The sequence below is a fragment of the Gastrolobium bilobum genome, unplaced genomic scaffold, assembly GCF_033153095.1.
Source record: "Gastrolobium bilobum isolate Gb01-03AN ecotype WA unplaced genomic scaffold, APGP_CSIRO_Gbil_v1 utg8594, whole genome shotgun sequence".
Classification (NCBI taxonomy): Eukaryota; Viridiplantae; Streptophyta; class Magnoliopsida; order Fabales; family Fabaceae; genus Gastrolobium; species Gastrolobium bilobum.
In genome coordinates this window covers 154,034-173,892 of record NW_026896380.1, presented here as the reverse complement: position 1 = coordinate 173,892, position 19,859 = coordinate 154,034, and the positions used below count along the sequence as shown (strand labels likewise).

At 34.0% G+C, this 19,859-nt stretch overlaps 1 protein-coding gene across 8 annotated transcripts; it reads left to right on the top strand.

The window, feature by feature from the left end:
- The first annotated feature begins 436 nt into the window (after positions 1-436).
- LOC133299460 (DNA-(apurinic or apyrimidinic site) endonuclease 2) lies at positions 437-8,297 on the top strand. 8 transcript variants are annotated; one of them, XM_061498917.1, is made up of 10 exons: positions 437-643; positions 715-826; positions 1,101-1,319; positions 1,568-1,653; positions 2,208-2,323; positions 2,576-2,656; positions 3,547-3,747; positions 4,116-4,276; positions 4,367-5,064; positions 7,448-8,297. In XM_061498917.1, the coding sequence occupies exons 1-10, from the start codon at positions 536-538 to the stop codon at positions 7,526-7,528; spliced, it is 1,863 nt and encodes a 620-aa protein (XP_061354901.1). In that variant the 5' UTR covers positions 437-535; the 3' UTR covers positions 7,529-8,297. The 8 variants fall into 8 exon arrangements, with proteins under 8 accessions (XP_061354901.1, XP_061354902.1, XP_061354903.1 ...); XM_061498918.1 differs by having other exon boundaries at positions 4,125-4,276; positions 4,361-5,064; positions 7,448-8,296; XM_061498919.1 differs by having other exon boundaries at positions 2,576-2,661; positions 3,633-3,747; positions 4,361-5,064; positions 7,448-8,296.
- Positions 8,298-19,859: the final 11,562 nt, after the last annotated feature.

Genomic DNA, 19,859 nt, shown 5'->3' with positions numbered 1-19,859 from the left:
TATTTTAAGGGTTTGATCTTTATTTTTTAAAAGATATAAAATGGGATAGGATATTGTTACGATCAAATAATATTAACATCAATATTATTATTATATCTTAACCGTTGATTTTTGTCAATTAACGATCATTATTTATTGCGAATTAATAATTAATGAGTTTAGTTTGTGAAAATAATAACCGTTGATTAGCGAAAATCAACTGTTAAGATATAATAGTAATTTTGGTAGTAACATTATTTAGTAATAACAATATCCTATCCAACATAAAATTTTGTCCTTATAAATTAGAGAAAAAAATTCAAAATAAAAATAATGAAAAAAGAAAAAATGTGATTTTTTTAATTTAAATAAAAAAATATTAGCTTTAAGTATAACACAAATAAACATTTTTTTTCTTATTTTAATCGAACAAATGGTGCGAGCTACGACACGCGCAAGAGAAAGGGGGCAAAAGAAAACTTGTTTCCAACTTCGAAGTAGCGGGTTTATGTTCATCGTCTACCGTTGAACAGAACAAAACCAAATACGAGAGAGAATGAAGATAGTGAGTTACAACGTGAATGGCCTGAGACAGCGCATAGCGCAGTTCGGTTCTCTTCGGAATCTGCTAAATTCATTCGATGCTGACATCATTTGCTTTCAGGTGTTGCCAAATTCACTCTCTGTGTGTGTGTGTGTGTGTGTGTTTCTGAATCATTACATTGACATCTTCAGGAGACAAAACTGAGGAGGCAAGAAGTAACAGCGGATTTGGTGATGGCAGATGGATACGAATCATTCTTTTCGTGCACACGCACCTCCGAGAAGGGCCGAACCGGTTATTCCGGTAAGGTGTTTGTTTTATTGCCTCAACCACAACATCAAGTTCGTTTTGGGCAGCAAAGGTCATCAATTTTAAAAGACATCTTTATAATAATCGTGTGTTCCTTGCTTTGTGTCAGTTGAGAATATAAATTATCATTTGGCGAAAAATTGTGTCAAGATAAACAACTACTTTTGCTGGAGAAGAGTTATTATGCTTTTGACCTAACTGGTTGCTTCTAATGGAAATGAAAGCTTTATACCTTATTCTTAAGCAATAAATTATGTTGAGTGTGCAGGTGTTATTACATTTTGTCGTGTGAAGTCAGCATTTTCGAGTAAGGAAGTGGCCTTGCCCCTGGCAGCAGAGGAAGGTTTCACTGGTCTTATGGGATGCTCTCAAACTAGCAAAGACAATTTTCCTTCCTTCATGGAAGATCTTGAGGAATTTTCAAAAGATGAGCTTCTCAGTGTTGATAGTGAGGGTCGATGCATTGTCACGGATCACAGTCACTTTGGTGAGTGTCCTGTGTATATGCCTATTATCAATATATATCATGTAAAAGGAAACAATTTGAAAGCTTCTCCCATGTTTACTGAGTTCCCATTTTTGCATGATGGAGTGAGGCAACATAAAAGTTTGTGAGTGTGACTAGAAAGAATGATGTATATTTATTTAGGAATTAGTCATCATCCTTAGTGTCTTTTTTTCTTCTTTTAAAAAAACTAAGGTTGTTTTGACATAGTTGTGTTTGCATTTGTCCAGTTCTTTTCAATATATATGGGCCTCGAGCTGGTAATGATGACACAGAGAGGATTCAGTTTAAGCAAAATTTTTACAGGATATTACAGGTATTTAAAATATTTAGATGGTAAGGGAACCAATGAATGATATGACCAAAAATCATTGCTTTGCAGAATTTTTTCCATGCTTCAAACTGGGGCTTTTGTTCTTATGTGGATCTTGGCAGATATCTTATACGTTAGTTGCTAGTGTGTTATAGGGTAACTATAGTAATTATGAGACAAGTTGATACTTTGGAGCCAGAGCAAAGAGATTCACCAAAATTCTCAATCTTGATGTAGTTTGCATTGGTGTGTGATGTCCAATTGTATCATTACTGAAAACTGTTTGTTCATCAGGATAGGTTCAGCGTTTAGGAAACTCTAAAGCTAGTATTATTGTTATTTCTTTTGTGTTTTCCTGTAAATCAGTGTGAGTCAATGAACATAAAATTGTCAAATTCAGGAAATTCTATTTATTTTTCAAAAGTTGGGATATGCATAGTTTATGCTAAGTGCTCATCTTTGGCGCCTCTGTTCTTTTGTTTTGAAGAGCAGAAAATATTCACTTTTATTTTGTTTATCTTGTTCTGTTTGATTGATGTTGATAGTCTCTTTAATAGAAAAGATGGGAGTCTCTCCTGCATCAGGGAAGGAGAATATTTGTTGTTGGTGATCTCAATATCGCACCATTTGCAATTGATCGATGTGATGCAGGACCTGATTTTGACAATAATGAGTGAGCTGTCTACCCAATTTCTGTGAAATATTTTTATTGTCTAATATGCTGATAATAATGAGTGAGTTGTTCTTTTATGACTGAAAGGTCATGGGTTCGAATCTAGGAAATAGCCTCTTTGTAATTATGCAAGGGTAAGGCTGCGTACAAGGATTACCTCCACCTCACACTCTCTAGTCGGGTTTAACGGGGAGTGGTTTTTTTTTTTTAAATGCTGATAATTAGCTTAAGTCTGCTTGATTTCTTGTGTAGGTTTAGAAGATGGTTCAAATCAATATTACTTGTAAATGGAGGCCAATTTTTCGATGTCTTCAGAGCAAAGCATCCTGATAAGTATGGTACTCGAGTTACCTGTTTTGTTTAATATCAAATATTGATGTGCAGTATCCCCTTGGAAATTTAATTCCTGATTCTGTATTGCCTTCACAAAAAGTGGAGAATGTTTTAACTCTCTCGTTTGTGAATTTTTTTTATCTCATCATCTTTTTTTTGGTATAATGTCATATTATTATGGGACTATGTTACTTTCAAATTGAAATCTCCTTTCCAAATTTTTAGATTCAGATTATAAAAATGAATTATGCTTTAGCTTCAATATTACTTTTAGTCTGTATGCTGACACATTTCTTGAGGGAAGCTAGTAAAACAAGGCTTAATAGAGTGGGATATAGATTGACAGACGGTGTGTCTTAGGACGAAATGGAGAAAAACTATTAGCATAGTGGATGGTTAGACCCGTTGTTATTCCTATACTCCAGATTGTCCCTTTTTAGTCCTTTTCCTCTTCATTTCCCCCCTCCCCCCCCTCTTCTTTTCCCCTTCTTTTCCTTTATCTCTTTTCCCCTTCCCCATCTTTTTTTATTTTTATTTATTTTATTTATTTTTTACACCCCTTTTTTACTTTTATTTTTATATATATTATTATTATTATTTTTATTTTTTTTATTTTTATTTTTATCCCTTTGTACCTTTCATTTGGGTTCATCTACCACCGACCCCAATTAGTTTGGGATAAAGGTGTTGTTGATATTGATGTTGATGCTGACACATTTTTGTGTGCATATGGCTAGTATTTTATGCATCATCCTCCATATTTTTCTTTCTTCCTATCTTTTCTTTTCAAATGTTAATATTTATGTTTTCAACATATAGTGGTTAAGTCTTCAATGTTATCAGTATCAATATTGTTTAGTCATATTTGTACATATTGAGATTTTATGCAGAAGGGAAGCATACACCTGTTGGCCGCAAAATACAGGTGCTGAAGTATTTAACTTTGGGAGCAGAATTGACCATATTCTGTGCGCAGGTTCATGCTTACATGAATCAGATGACCTGCAATGCCATAGTTTTATAAGATGCCATGTTAAGGAATGTGACATTTTGACACAGTACAAACGGTGTAAACCTGAAAGCACACTGAGGTAAGATGCAAGCATTGCATGTGGATTATACTGTAAGCTATTTTGTCTATGAATCCTGGATGGATGATATTTTTTTTGTTAGATAATTGGTTATACCATAACTTGCCCGTTTTGGATTATCTCATTTTACATTACACATTTATGGAATTTGCAAAGATCGTCTCTCTACTTTCAGAATTTGTTGTTTTTACAGTTTTTCCTCTGTATTGTTAAATAAACACATATTTGTAATTTTCTTTTCCACTCCTAGTGAGGTTCTTCACCAGTACTGTGTCAAATGGTTCAAGATTTGCGTACATCTATGCTGCATGTCTTTCTGAGGCTAGGATATAACATAAGTTTTAACTTGGACTTTATAATATGCTTAGGGCCCACAGGTGGAAAGGAGGGCGGAGCATCAAATTGGAAGGATCTGATCATGCTCCAGTTTTTACGACTTTGCTAGAAATTCCTGAGGTCTCTCTGCATAGTACTCCCTCCTTATCTGCTAGATATGTTCCCATGGTTCATGGCATACAGCAAACTTTAGGTACATAACATTGTTTCTTCTTTGGATGACAATTTTTGCACATACTATATTAATGTTTATTTGTTTCTGAACCTTTTCTTCCAGTGTCAGTGTTGATGAAAAGACGAGTTTCTGAACAAATGAAATCATGCAAAATGGCCCATGAAGATATTTCAATGGGTAGTACTTGTGAGAGAGTATTAGAACCGGTTGACAAAGCTGGTTCTTCTGCCACAGGTCCCAGTGAATGTCATTTTTCTCCAAGCCAGGGTTCTGAAGGTAGCTTTCTGGAATCAAATGAACTTTCCAAAGGTTCTTCTCAGGAGACTGTTGCTAAATCAGGAAATGAATATTTATATGAAAAACCAATAACCAGGCAATGTAATGAATCCAAGAAAAAAGCTAGAAACAGTCAATGGTCTCAGCTCTCACTTAGGTCATTTTTCCAGAAAAGTACAAATCTTGACAATGGTGTCAATGACTCTTGTGCTAATTACTCAAATAATCAGGCAGAATGCTCACAACCCGACCCTCACTTACACAAGACTCCTGCAGTGTTTGATCATAGTGGCACCAAGCAATATGAGTTGGATACTGATGCCTGCGATCAGGATTTTGCTGAACTAAATGATAGTTCTACAAAGGAGGAAAAGAGTAATGTGGCCTCCCTGGAATGGCAAAGAATACAACAATTGATGCAGAACAGTATACCTCTTTGTAAGGGCCATAAGGAACCTTGTATTGCTCGGGTGGTGAAGAAACAAGGACCTAATTTTGGTCGCAGATTCTATGTTTGTGCTCGTGCTGAGGTAATCTTTTCTATTGAGTGGTTTTGTGCATTGTGTTTCCAATTCTTTGAAAATTATTCTCATGCACTACACTATGATTCTTCTGAGGACATGGCCCATCTTCTCATATCCAAAAATATTGAACCTTGCAACTATGAGGGTGGCGAAATTCATAGTTTGAACTTAATATACTTGGCTATCTTTTTTATTTGGTGCGCATATACTATGTCCATCAAGCATTTCTTACTTTCATAAAAAGGTTATGAAGTCCATTAGGGTGCATTATCTTTTAACCCTTAGAAAGTGGGCTAAATACATAATAGTCTTTACATCAATTTTGCTCTAGTTGCTCTTCACAGGAATTTAGTCACTTGATAAAATTAGAGCAATGTCACACCACTAATTTTCTCATTAGGGCAACTTTGTTCTCTCTAGTTCCAATTAGAGCGATGTTGCTCATTTAGTTATTTGATCAAAGCAATTAAGGGCAATACTTATATAGTTAATTCTGTTTGCAAGGGTTAACAGAGGTGTTGAGTAAAGCAGTTAACGACTCTAGTTTTTCTAATTGTTTGGTACATTATTAACTACAGCAGTTAGCTTTGCTCAAGTTAGTGAAACATAGTATATAGATTAATTATAGATTAATTATTTTCTCAAATAATTAGATGGAACCACTGTTCTAATAGAAACTACTGGGACTAGAAAAGACTATAAGTGCAATGGAGCTATATATTCTATTTATATAGGGTGAGCTGTGAGCATCTGTTGACACTGTTATGAGAAGAGTAAAACCTTATTTTAATCCCTAAAAGATAAATTTTATCAATTTAGTCCCTTTAAACTGAAAATCCCCCAAAATTTCATCCCTCGATCCATTTAAGGATTAACGGTGTTAGATTCTAACTTGCGTTCACCTTTACCAATCACCCATTTTGGGATTAAGGATTACTGCAGTGGGAGATGAATTGTTGGTTCATCCATGTCACCTGCAATGACATGGCATTGATTACCTCAATGCCATTGTCAATGGAATCTAATTCTGCAACCTCTTGTCTCCACCTGATTCCCCAAACACTTTAAGAAATTATTCACCTTTGATTTTAGAAAGTCAGTTACAGCAGCCATTCCACCCAGATCATGGTCGATCACGTCACCTGAGTTTGAAAACACCTTCTAGATTAGATGGTCTCACTCACCTATTCATTAAAGTTTGAACGCACCATTGTATCTGTGATGAGTTTAGAGTGTCCATAAGGTTGAGGATTGCAAAAATGAATGCTAGATGCCCCCAATTGTCACTTTAGTATGGACTCTGATGATGCTTTAGAATGGGAATTTGATGGGGAGGAGAATGTAAATAGATCAGTTAAAAAGTAACCTTTGACAAAGAGAAAGAAAATGTCAGGCTATTGATGCCCAAAGGGAAGATTCAAGGAGTGATGGAGAAGGAGGTTTACCTGGTTTATGTGATGCAAAATATTGTAGTGATTTTAATGTAAAAATTCCCTTTGATCCAATTCCAATTGAATAAGTGTGCTTTGGTTTGTTTTGTCATTGAAAAGATGTGGGGTGCTGATGGGAAACCATGGCTCACTGCTCAGGGGTTGAGGGAGGCTCATGGGTTCTGCTGATATGTGTGGGTGGGGGAAAAGGCTGGAAGTGAAAGGTGGGGTAAGGAGAAGACTAGGGATAATTGTGAAAGTAGGCTGGTTGATTAGAAGCTTACACCTTTAATCTTTAAACGGATGGAGGGATGAAAAGATTGAGAAATTTAAGTTTTAGAGACTAAATTTTTGAAAGAGCATAACTTTTGGGGACCAAAATAAGGTTTTACTCTTGTTAGAAATATATAAAACCATTAATGTAGCCTCATCCAATAGTTTAAGTTTTTGGGTTGAATTGGTTCTTTATATGGTATCAAAGCTTCGGTATCCCGGTTTCGATCCTTACCTTCCCTCATTTTCTTTGTGGAATTTCTTAGCATAGGTAGGCTGGACCTGATGCATCATCCACTTTTCAAGCCCAATGGGTGGCTCTCTTGTGAGGGAGCGTGTTAGATATATAATTATATATAAAACCATTAATGTAGCTTCACCCAGTAGCTTAAGCTTTTGGGTTTAATTGGTTTTTTACAACTCTTATAAGGAGTAGCACACTTGCACCACCTCATAACTTACTAGAAAAGTAATAAGCCGCTTATCACTTAAGGGAGGGATTGGGTTCTAATGAGCTATCTTTGAGCATGTCATGTGTCCGCCTTGAGTTATAATATAGTCATAGCTGCTGGTGGGTTAAATCATATTCTGTTTGAAACCTTGTCTCTTTTTGGTCTGTCATTTCATAATTTGTTTATCACCCCGTGCAGTAGGCGGTGAATATTAACATGTTTTTCTCCTTACAGGGACCTGCATCTAATCCTGAAGCAAACTGTGGTTACTTTAAATGGGCTGCTTCGAAATCGTCGAAATCTAGAAATAAATAATGGTGGCGAATGACATTTTAATCAAAGCATGACTCATTGTCCACTTCATCCATGTTCCTTGTATAGTGACAACCTGGAGCTGACATCCCAGTTTTGCATGATTCTAAAAGTTACTAACTTCCTTTTTGAAGGAACTGCCTCTCGTAATCTTTTTGTCCCCCCTTTTGACTACATCCTTGTAGCTTCTTGCTACAATCGTCGATATTCTGAGTTACAGGCATAATCACCTGTTGCCTCCGTGTAAGTAAATTAGTATCATGTTTCTCCACAGAGGAGAATAATTAAGGGGTAGGCTCGAGGAATTGGTTAAACAATTAGTCCTGGTGTAAATGATCCATCTCAGCATCTGACCTGGTTGGATCCTATCAGTCTACCACTCTCCAACACCAAATTGAGTCGACTTGGCAACCATTCCGGCATTTATTTACTGAAGTTTCTGTTTAACATCATTACCAGCAACATGTTTGCTCTGAAAAGTGTTCCATCAAGATAAGTGTGAGTTCTACTTGAATGCAAGCTCAAGTTCCACCCTTACCTTATTTTCTTTCTGCTAAAAGCTTTAATACCATAAGGGGAAAATGGCCACTGGAAGTGGCAGAATTTTGTCAATTATCAGGGTCTGCATGCACAGATGAATAACGCAGTCATATTATCGTGGTACACTTTCTTTTATTTCGGTTTTAGTATTAATAATGTTTGGGTATCTTTGAACTCAGTTCCTCATTAGCGTATGATTTTGGGTTTGGACGGGTTTTATTTGCTGATAAGGAAAACTCATTATTGAGAAAAATAGCATTTTAAGTGTTTAGTAGTCTTGGGCATTCAATTTTAAATTTTTTTAAAGTTTTATCTGATTTTGTATATATAGCTAGAAAATAAACATATTTACATATGTTATCAAAAAAAAAAAAAAACATATTTACATATAATTTTGTATACTATGTAATTTACGAATTTTTAATAACAATAACAATTAATATTGTGTGTTTATTTGACAACATAAACAATAATGTGTTAATGAGTAATTATATATATATATAGTTAGTTAGTTAGTTATAAATTATTTTGAAATTAGAAAGGATGAATGAATTGATAATTTTTTTTTAAAAAAAAAAAGCATTATACTTAGCGACTAATAAAAAGAAATGGTCAGGTTTGTTACTAGGCATATTAGATTTCTGTAGATACAAAAGGGTATTTATATAAAATGGATATTTTATTTGAATAATAGGTGGAGTTTATGGTTATCTCATCAATGTAATAAACATGGACATTGTTCATCGATTCTGTTGGATCAGATGACTCGAAAATATTAATTAAATGAAATAAATTGGTTTTCTTGCCTTTGCCATACGAGGTTATTTCTATTTCTACCACCCTCTTATCGATGAGAAAAATGTGTGTCATTTTAAAGGATGTAAAGTTGTATCATTTTAAGAGAGAGAAAGAGATAGATACAGGAGGAGAGAAGGTTGACAAAAAAATAAAGGTGTGAGTCTATCTCTTTGTGAGAGTGAAATGATATAAGTTATGTCATTTAAAAGGATAAATATTTTTCCCTTCATCAATAGCCAAATACTTCTTAGATGGCCATACCTGGATGATAAGACAACAAATTTGAAAAAAAGGCATCATATATTTTTTAAGAGAGTTGTGAGCTTTCTTCTTCGTGGAGGTCATGGTGTGGTCGAAGGAAAAAACCCACAATTGTTGTTCTCTCTTTTGTTTGTGTCATTGCGACAGGCAATTCAATAGCAGACTCTCACATGCCATTATGACGTGTAGAGGTGTGTATGGAGCGGTTTATAATCGGTTTTGCCAAAAACTAAACCGAACCAGTTTTAAATGGTTTGGTTCTAAAATTGAATCAATTTTCTTTTTTTTAAATCAGTTTTTAATTTTCCAAATCAGTTTGAAACCGGTTCCAAAATCGATTTGAAACTGGTTCCAAAATCGGTTTGAAACCGGCTTCAAAATCGATTTGAAACTGGTTCCAAAATCGGTTTGAAACCGGCTTCAAAATCGGTTTATGGTTCATAACCGGTTTTGATTTAAAATCGATTTTAAACCGGTTTTAATTCAAAACCGGTTTTCAACCGGTTTTAATTCAAAATCGGTTTTAAATCAAAACCGGTTATGAATCATAAACCGGTTATTAAGAAGTTCAAAATCGGTTTTTGATGAATTGTGCTATTTTTATAAGTAATTGTTTGTTTCTCCCCGTTATAGGTAGTTGACCAACTATTTCTTGCAAGAGTCTTCATTGTTTTGGAACTCTCTGGACAAAATGATTTTTATAGAAATTGTTTCACGATGTTTTGAGAGTGATTGGTAGAAGAATAGTTGAATTATTTTAAATTATAAAAAAAAAATTGCTCTTTGTTCTCTCAAGATTTATGTTAATAAGAGTTTCATTTGAACTGATGGAGAAAGATATAGGTAGGGGTGTTCAAATATCCAAAAGAATCAAACCAATCCTAAACCAAATTGCTCCATAATTTAAAAATCGTTATTTTTAAAATGGTTTCATATGAAACTATATTTTATTTTATAAATTGGTTTTACTAAACCATAAAAATAATTGGTTATCCATGGTTATTCATAACCAAGCTGCTCTACAATTAAAGAACAAATAAATAAATTCGTTGTGAGTTTTCCTTTTAATGGCGCTGATTGATCATCTTAAACATCTCAGAGACGTTAAGCCAATTGATTAATTTCGTTGCTATTTTCGTTATGATTTTTTAGCTCATCTTTGTCTATTCAAAGCCTTCGCCTTGTCAAGTTGTGAGTTTATCTGGAGGTCTGTATGTAATTTTTTTGAGAAAAAAGTTGTTACGTTGCATAAGAAATGCTTTATGAGGATGAGAGCTTTCGATTTATGTATAATACTTTTTTAAATAAATATTTTCTACTTAAGCTGCTTAATTTTTCTGCTAATTTATTGTTTTGAAGTTCGAGTCAATTGACTAATATAATAGGTATGATAAAAGATAATACTTATTTGTTCTTTAATTGTACAACAGTTTGGTTATGGATAATCATGGATAACCAAATATTTTTATAGTTTGGTAAATAACCAATTTATAAAATAAAATGCAGTTTCATATGAAATCAATTTTTAAAAATAACCGGTTTTTAAAATATGGAGCAGTTTGGTTATGGATTGGTTTGGTTTTTTTGGACATTTTGAACATCCCTAATGACGTGCAGAGGTCGAATAGAACTAGATCTGCACTTACTCCATCTGAATCTCTGATTAATTATTATTTTTGTTTTTGGGAAAACTCTGATTAATTATTTTGCATCTAGCTATATACTGGTAATTTTTTGTTAGGAATATTCTTTTCAAGTTAAACTCGGTAATCTGCACTAAATCAACTCATATTTTTTAACAGTTGGTTTGATTTGGGTTTAAAAATGGAGAATGTCATATTTATTATTATTTTAGCCTTATCATTCTTACTATCTGTTTAATTATCATTGAATCAATTTAAAATTAACGGCTGTTAAATTTTTTTCTTTTTCAATCTGATAACAAAATAAGTAGTAAGAGTGGTAAAGCTAAAATGGTAATAGATATAACTGCCCCTTAAAAAAAGTTACAAAATCAAACTAAACCAAATTAATTTTGATTGGTTTATTTTCTTAAAACTGATTTAACCATTAACTTTTTTTTTTCTTTTACACAAGGAGGGATAAAGCTCAATGCCTAAGGGGTATAATGGATTAGGATTTTAAAAGATAATTTTTGAGATAAAAAATCTTATAAATTTAAAAGACTATTTAGAATTGGAGAAATTTTAAAGACTTTTTTTACAATCAAGATTTCATATGATTGGATTTTAAAGGATTTTAATAGAATTTATAAGATTTAAAAGGACAATATGGATTTATAAAATTTTAAGAAATCATACGAATTTTTAACAAATATTCAAAATTACAAGAGTCAATAGAAAAATAACAAAGAAATGCAATGATATTAATAAAAAAAATTAAAACCTAATATAATTTTCTCACTCAGTAAAACATAATACAATTTTTAACAAACATTTCAACTTTACTAAGCAACAGCTCTTCACATATCTAAAGCTATACTAGTCCTCCATGCATTAGCATTTTCTCGTTTATGCTCTTGGGTTTGAACAATGGATTGAAAATTATCTTTTTCATTTAGTATCAGAGCTATGCATATATGATTATAAGACCCAATTTTTTTATTTATTAAAATAATTTTAAATTTGCATATAGAACCTAAAGTTCATGATAAAATTTTGTTTGAAATTTTTTGTAATTGATCTTAGAAATCTTGGGATTTTTATTCTACGTGAAAAGAGTTTTCTAACCATATATCATATGCATGTTTTCATTGAGTATTCTAAGAAAATTTTAAATCTAAATTTTTGGGTTTTATTATATGAAAGTTTAGAAAATTTTACAAATTATTTCAATCGATACATTGAAACCTTAAATTGCATTAGGGTTTTTGAAAAGCAAGTTTTTAGTTATCTGTTGACAGAAAAATTGTTTGAAATCGTTTCCTATAACGAAGGAATTTCGTTCATGAATGTATTTTTACGAAATATAGAGTGTATATTGTGAAAGTTTCAATCTTTCTTTAAATTGATCTTGTTTCATTCATGTAAAACAAAAATTGATTTGAGGATTTTAGTTCCCCTATTGTTTTCCCATTGTTTAATGGTCTTTTTAATACAAAAATTATACCTTTTTGTGTCAAGAAAATCATGACCCATAGCTTGAAAAATTATTTTAAAACTTCAAAAAATTCTAAAAACTCCGTTGTTTTTAAAATGGATTATATTAGAATCTTGTTGGTTTGTTGTTTCTAGGTTGTTTTGTGATGAAAATTGCTCAAAAATCTGCTGTTTTTTAGCTTTGACGAAGCTTTTACGGCGAAACCAGGTTTCGAGCGGGTCCACCCGCCAAAAGAAGAAGACAATGCAATAGAGAAATATCAAGAAATCCTAGGGGGTTAGGGTGAGATTATGAGAGAGATATCCTATTTATATTTCTTACTGAAAAGTCTCATGAAATCCACACCAATAGAAAATCCATTAAAATTGTCAGATTTTCGAATATCATAATATTGTTTTTCTTTGTTTAAAATTCTAATTGAATATCAATAGATTTGGATGGACTCTAAAATAATCTTATAAAATTCTAATCGAATAAATACAACGTGCCTTATTTTCAATCCTTTAAAATCTTAATTGAATACCAATGCATTTTTTTGTCCAAAAATAATCCATTAAAATCTTTTGAAATCTGAATCCAATACACCCCCTTTAAGAAACTAAAGTATGACAAACTTGAAGTCACCTACAATCCTGCTGAAGCAAATTAGTAAGAGGAAGGAGTGATTCCTGAAATTTGATGTCTCTGTTTGGTTGATACTGCATGTTGAGCTAGCTAATAGGCACTTTTGTTTTTATCACTGATCACATGGTTAGTACGAATGGTCCAGGTGTTCTGCAAAAGGTGTCTTAACTCTTTGTTATTATACGCAATTCCTATTGCAGATGGTTAACGATACTAATTGCTAAGTATAGAAAGAGCAAGTATGGCATCACCTTCAACCACCAAGTTTTTATTTCTAGTTGCCAAGCAAGCTTCATACCATTGTATTTACCCCAAATTTCAGCATCCAAGGGGATACAATATCCAATATTGGCGGAGAAACCACCAAGCCATTCAATCTTCCCTTGCTTTTCGAAGAAGACCCCCATCTCCAACAATAGGGTTGTGTGTGGGTCAGGTCGGGTCAGGTTTTTGTCCGACTCGACCCAACTTGGTTTTTATAGGTAAGGTATTTTGACCCGACCCGCTTTAATTTGATCCAAGTCAGATCTGACTTGGTTTGGATTTTGTTGAACTAGTTCAGAACTGGATAGGATCTGACCTGACTTGGTTTCTGAAGTGGGTCTGACTTGGTTTCTGAAGTGGGTCAAATCTGACCTGACCTGTTTTTGACTTGGTTTCCTCACAAAATTTTGTCGAAATTTCTACATTGCAAATGACGAGAATTTCGTCACAAATTATTTTTTCGTCGGAATACTTTTTGTCGAAAAGCAACGAAATATTTTCTCTAATGAAAATTTTTTCAAAAAGAAATTTTCTATCGAAATGTAGTTTCCGTCAAAAGTTTTGACGAAAATGATTTCTTCCATCAAATGTTTTAAACGAAAAAAAAATTCTATCAAAAGTTTTGACGGAGTTTTTTTCGTTCAAAATTTCGATGGGAATGTGTTCTGACGAAAATTTCAACGGAAATTGTTTCGAGAAAAATGTTTCATTTGAAACTTTCGACGAAATTTAGATTCTCTAAAGAATTTTGACAGAATATTTTTTCTGTCAAAATTTTTTATCGAATTGTTTTTTTACAGAAATGTGTTTCGTAGAAATTTTTGATGGAAATATTTTTTATCAAAAAACTTGACGAAAATATTTAGTTGAAAATTTTCGATGGAAATGTGTTATGCTAAAAATTTGACGAAATTTTTTTTTTGCCAATAAGTTTAACGAAAATTTTTCCGTCGAAAACTTTCGCCGAAATTTGAAATTTGTAAAGAATTTTGATGAAATTTTTTTCCGTCAATTTTTTTTTATGGAAATGTGTTTTGTCCAAATTTTCGATGGAAATTGTTTTGAGGGAAATGTTTCATTCGAAACTTTCGATGAAATTTAGATTCTCTAAAGAATTTTGACAGAATATTTTTTTCGTCAAAATTTTTATCGAAATTTTTTTTTGTCAAAAAATTTTACGAAATTATTTTACAGAAATGTGTTCCTTTGAAAGTTTTGATGGAAATATTTTTTTATCAAAAAACTTGACAAAATATTTAGTCGAAAATTTTCGATAGAAATGTGTTTCGCTAAAAATTTCGACGAAATTTTTTTTTGTCAAAAAGTTTAATGAAAATGTTTCCGTCGAAAAATTCGCCGAAATTCGAAATCTGTAAGGAATTTTGATGAAATTTTTTTCCATCAAAAAATTTCGATTGAAATTTGTTTCGTCGAAATTTTTGATGAATATATTTTTTTGTGAAATATTTTGATGAAATTTAGATTCCGTAAAAAATTTTGACAAAAAAAATATTTCGTGTAAAATTTTTTATGGATATATTTTTCGTAAAAAATTTTGACGTAACTGTTTTACGTAAAAACTTTTCTTTTAATGTAATTGTGATTTTATTTTTTTTCACATAATGCGTATGGGTCAAGTTTTGGGTCAATGGGTCAATATTAAAACAAGTCAGGTCTAAGACTGACCCAAATAAAAGTAAGTCAGTATTTAAACCAGTTCAAAATATAGGTATTTATGGGTCGTTCAAGGGCAGGGCAAGTGAACCAATTTTTTTGCACACCCCTACCCATCAACTTTATGCAAACAATTTCAAACACCATCAAAACTCAATTTTTCCCAGACCGATTCTAGAGGAAGCCATTGGGTGCTATCACACTTTTGCGATATGGTCTTACATGGGGAAGTGCAAAATGTCCAAAAGAACCAATCTGATCCATAACCAAACTGCTCCACATCTTAAAAACCGATTATTTTTAAAAATTGGTTTCATATGGAACTGCATTTTATTTTATAAACTGGTTATTTACCAAACCATAAAATTAATTGGTTATCCATTACTTAATCACTTTATTACTTGTACGACCGGCATACTTGCTCTGTTCGTAACAAGTTTTTGGCGCCGTTGTCGGGGACTAAAAATCAACAATAGTAGTATCTGTGGAGTTTAAGATTAGACATTTTTTTTTATTTCTACCCTTACTGATTTTATTTTTTAAAAAAAACTAATAATTCTGGTTTATGCGAGGTACAGTTGATCTAAACGATTTGCTCTACGAACCGGAAATTGAAAAGATAGCAAGGGAGAATATAAGGCTAACTAAGGAGCGAAAAGAAAAAGAAAGAGTGAATCAGTCACTCTTCTAAGAAGGAACATCAACTATGGCTGAAGAAATACCACATGAGGATACCATGGAGCAATTCCTCAACCCATCATTTGCACCTGTCTCTTCTGCAATCATCATTCCACCAATCCAGGCCAACAACTTTGAAGTTCATTCGTCCTTCTTGCAGTTGTTCCAGAATAATCAATTTTCAGGGGAGGACGACTATGATCCCAATCTTCATGTGTCGGGATTTTTGGGTCTATACCGGCTTCACAAGCATAATGGAGTTAGCACTGTTGCTATTCGTTTGATTCTGTTTCCTTTTACATTGAAAGGAAGAGCAAAAGAATGGCTAAGGAATGAACCGGAAGGGAGCATCACTTCATGGGATGACTTGGTGGTTAAATTTAGAAAGAAGTTCTTTACTCTTTCTAAATTCATGCAGAAGACGCGAGAGATTGATCATTTCTCTCAACATGATGGTGAATCGTTTGGCGCAGCTTGGAGGAGATTCAAAGGCTTATTGATCGCTTGCCTACAATATGTTCTTCAAGCAGGAGATAAAGTAAGGCTCTTCTACCATGATATATGCCCTGCTGATAGAAAATTCCTGAATGCGGCTGCTAATGGATCATTAGTTAACAAAGCTCCAGCTGCATCTCTACAACTCATTGAAGAATTAGCTGCTGAAGAGAATGAGGATATACCCAGCTCCAAAATAGGCATTCTACAAGTGGATAGACTTGACATCTTGATGACTGGTCAACAAAGTTTGAAGAAGCAGATGGAATCTCTCACAAAGATAGTTGCTAAGAATCAAATCTTTACCATCAATGCTGAGGAACCAGTAGTATGTGACATATGTGCTGAAGGACATTTGATTGTGATATGCCCGTTAGCTCAAACTTCAAAAGTCAACTATATGGGAAACCCACAAAGGAACAACTACCAAGGTAATAACAACAGGGGTTGGAGGAATAACTCGGGCCTCTCTTACAATCCACAACCATAACAGCCACAACATCTTGTTCCATCTAGCTCATATTTAGCTCTAGAGAAATTGGTGGAAACCATGGCTTCAACTTCCAATGCTTTCATTCAAGAGACAAGATCGAACTTTAAGACTCAAGAGGCATCGATCAAGAATCAGAGGCTTCAATCCGAAATCTTGAAACTCAAATTGGGCAATTGGTCAAGCAATTGAATGAAAGAACTCCGGGGACAATGCCTAGTGATACTGTGGTTAATCCAAGAGAGTACTGTAATGCAATCATCACTCGGAGTGGGAAAGTGATTGAACCTCAAGATAAGCCAGCCAAGGTAGACAAAGAAGTGCCAAAGGAGGAGGAGACAAACGAGGAAGATGCTAAGAAAGAAAAGACTCCTAATTATGATGAAATAACCTACTTTGGAGGAGCAATTAATCGTGATAAGAGGGCTGCAGAGAATCTTCCAAAAGGATTTAGTCAACCAAATCCTTATGAAAAAGCTCCATACCCTCTTCGGCAAAAGTAGGACAAAGAGAAGCAGCAATACTCGAAGTTCATGGAAATGTTTAAAAAGTTGCAAATTAACATTCCATTCTCTGAAGCTTTTGAGAACATGCCTCTTTATGCTAAATTCATGAAGGGTCTCTTGTCAAATAAACATAAGCTTAGAGAGATGGAAACGGTAGCTTTAATTGGGGAGAGTAGTGTTGTGATCAAAAAAGGATTGCCATCTAAAGTCAAAGACCCTGGGAGATTCAGTATCCCCTGTACGATCGAGAATGTTAAAGTAGGAAGAACTCTATATGATCTGGGAGCTAATGTCAACTTGATGCCTCTTTCTTTTGCTCAATCTTTGGGGATTATGAAGATGAAATCTACCTTGATGTCTCTCCAGTTTGATGATCGATCCATCAAGATGCCAGAAGGAGTGCTAGAAGATGTCCTTGTAAAGGTAAATGATTATATATTTCTAGCTGATTTTATTGTGCTTAATATGGAGGAAGATGACAACATGTCTCTCATCTTGGGGAGACCAATTTTAGCAACTGCTATGACATTGATTGATATGGAAAAAGGACAGATAATCTTTAGAGTTAATGGTGGTGAATTCAAGATGAATTTTTTTGAGGCCATGAAGCATCCTGAAGACAAAAAAAACTACTTTCAGATCGATGTAATAGAAGATGCAGTCTTAGAGAAGATCCTTGAAGAAGAAAATCCTCCCACTATTGAAATCAGTTTGCAGACATTTTTCACTCTTCAAAGCTACTGAATGATGATCAACTAATTAAGGTAGTTAAAGCCATCGATTCAACTGAAGTTTCAAATGCACGAAAAAAAGAGCTAGTTGAATTGACCAGGAAACCTGAAGTTCAAGTTTACTGCATTGTTGAAAAGAAGGTTGAGGAAGGAAACAAGAAGAAAATCCATCAGGAGTATGAGGAACGCAAGCTAAAAGTTAAGATGGAAAAATCCAAGAGAAAAGGAAAGCATGTGAAGACTAAATTTAGAGCTCCTGAGGCCACTTCTTATCCAACTGCGCATGAGTATTATGGAAGGACACAATATTGGATGAAGAATACTGGTTCATCAATGGTAGCATGCTTTCAACCACCATAATCACACCATAATCACAAGGATCAAGAAGACTGGTTCATCAATGGACACGATATGCATGAATTCAGAATTAGTTAGTGGGGAAAATTGGGGATCTCTAGGAGTTGAGGTCTCTTAGGATTTATTTTTAGCATTTTATCTTTGTATTAGTGTATGTAAAAAGAGACAATGCCTCCATTGTTAATGAAATCAGTGATATATTTTTTTGGATTCCATCAGTATCTCTCTAATCTGTCAAAAATTACCATTCACAAAGCTAATATTCTTTGTTAGCCAACTAATTGGAGCTTGTTCAGCAAAGAAAAAGGATGGAGCATGCTGGAAAGTGGGATCATTCCAAATCTTTGCAACTTTTGGACGGTCCCTGCAGGCAAGAAGCACTGTCTCCACTTTATCATTGCAAAAGTGGCACCTATCCAACCCTTGACCCCACAAAGCCGTTCTATTTATGGTCAATAATCTCCTATTAGCCATTATCCAAATCTGGAATTTGATTTTTTCATTCCTTTTCACTTCCAAATTTCCCCCCAAGTAAAATCAGAGGTGAGGAGATTGACCTTCATAATATTTGCATAGGCATGTTTCACCAAAGAGTGTGAAGGATTCAGTTCCATCCAAACTAATTTACTATTATTAGCCTCAGCTGAAAGAGAAGGTATTAGAGTAATTAGATTTATCACCTTTAGATCAAAAAACCCATGTAAGAGCTTTAAGTTCCAGTTACCAAACAAGGGATCGATACAATCAGCCACAAAGTCTTCCAAAAAGAACGAGTGAAGAGGGATAATAGAAGCTGCAAGTGGATTTAGAGGAAAACCATTCCATTTGTCCAGCTGAAAATTGACATTATTCCCATAGCTAATCTCCCAGGTTAGACCCTTAATCATGTTTGGTCAAATTTTGTAGAGATTCTTCCAAAGAGGAAAGGCATAGACCTTGCACACAGGCTGGCAAGAGAGTTTCCTCCTCATCGTCCTCTGATACTTGGCTATGAGGACTTACAAACTAAATTGGGAAAGAGAGTTAACAATTGACCAAGCCATCTTATGCATAAATGCCTCATTATGTATTTTGAGATTACGAATACTGAGCCCACCAAAACATCTAGGCTTACATATTTGCTCCCAGGAAACAAGATAAGCTTTCCTATTCTGATCTGTATCACCTCAAATGAAACGTATCTGCTCTGGATTTTCACAATATCATCACATATACCAAGAGGGAGGAGGTTGTTCTGCATGTGCAACACAAGGATAAAGGAGAAAATGATTTGGCCAAAATCACTCTGCCAACCATCAAGAGATTTTGCTTATCCAAGCCATTTAACTTGTTATGAACTCCATCCAGAATATCACTGTATAGACTTTTGTTGACTCTTCTGTGCTTCATCATAGTCCCTAGGTGTCTTCCTAGATTCTTGGTTGGAGCAAAGCCATAAATCTTAACAATATCAACAACAAGGTCATCTTTAATGTTCTTTGAAAAGAAAATGTTAATTTTCAGATTGTGCACCTTTTGACCAAATATATACCAAATAAATTCAAGCAATCCCTAAAAGTGGTGATCTGATTTTCAAATGCTTCTACAAAAAGCATTAAATCATCTGCAAAGAGAAGGTGAGAGATTCTAGGGGCCCCTTTACTTGCTCTCACTGGAAGTCAGTCTTTGTTCTTCACAGCATTAGCAATAATATAAGAGAGGTTCTCTATACACTGGACGAAAATGTAAGGAGATATGGGATCTCCCTATCTTAATCCTCCATTAGGCTTGACAGGTCCAGCTCTGGCTACATTCCA

Bases quoted from the DNA above. Each gene is read 5' to 3' on its own strand.
- LOC133299460 (XM_061498916.1), top strand. From the start codon at position 536: ATGAAGATAGTGAGTTACAACGTGAATGGCCTGAGACAGCGCATAGCG. The intron at 644-714 runs GTGTTGCCAAAT...TGACATCTTCAG, and splicing joins CTGACATCATTTGCTTTCAG to GAGACAAAACTGAGGAGGCA. The intron at 1,654-2,207 runs GTATTTAAAATA...TCTCTTTAATAG, and splicing joins ATTTTTACAGGATATTACAG to AAAAGATGGGAGTCTCTCCT.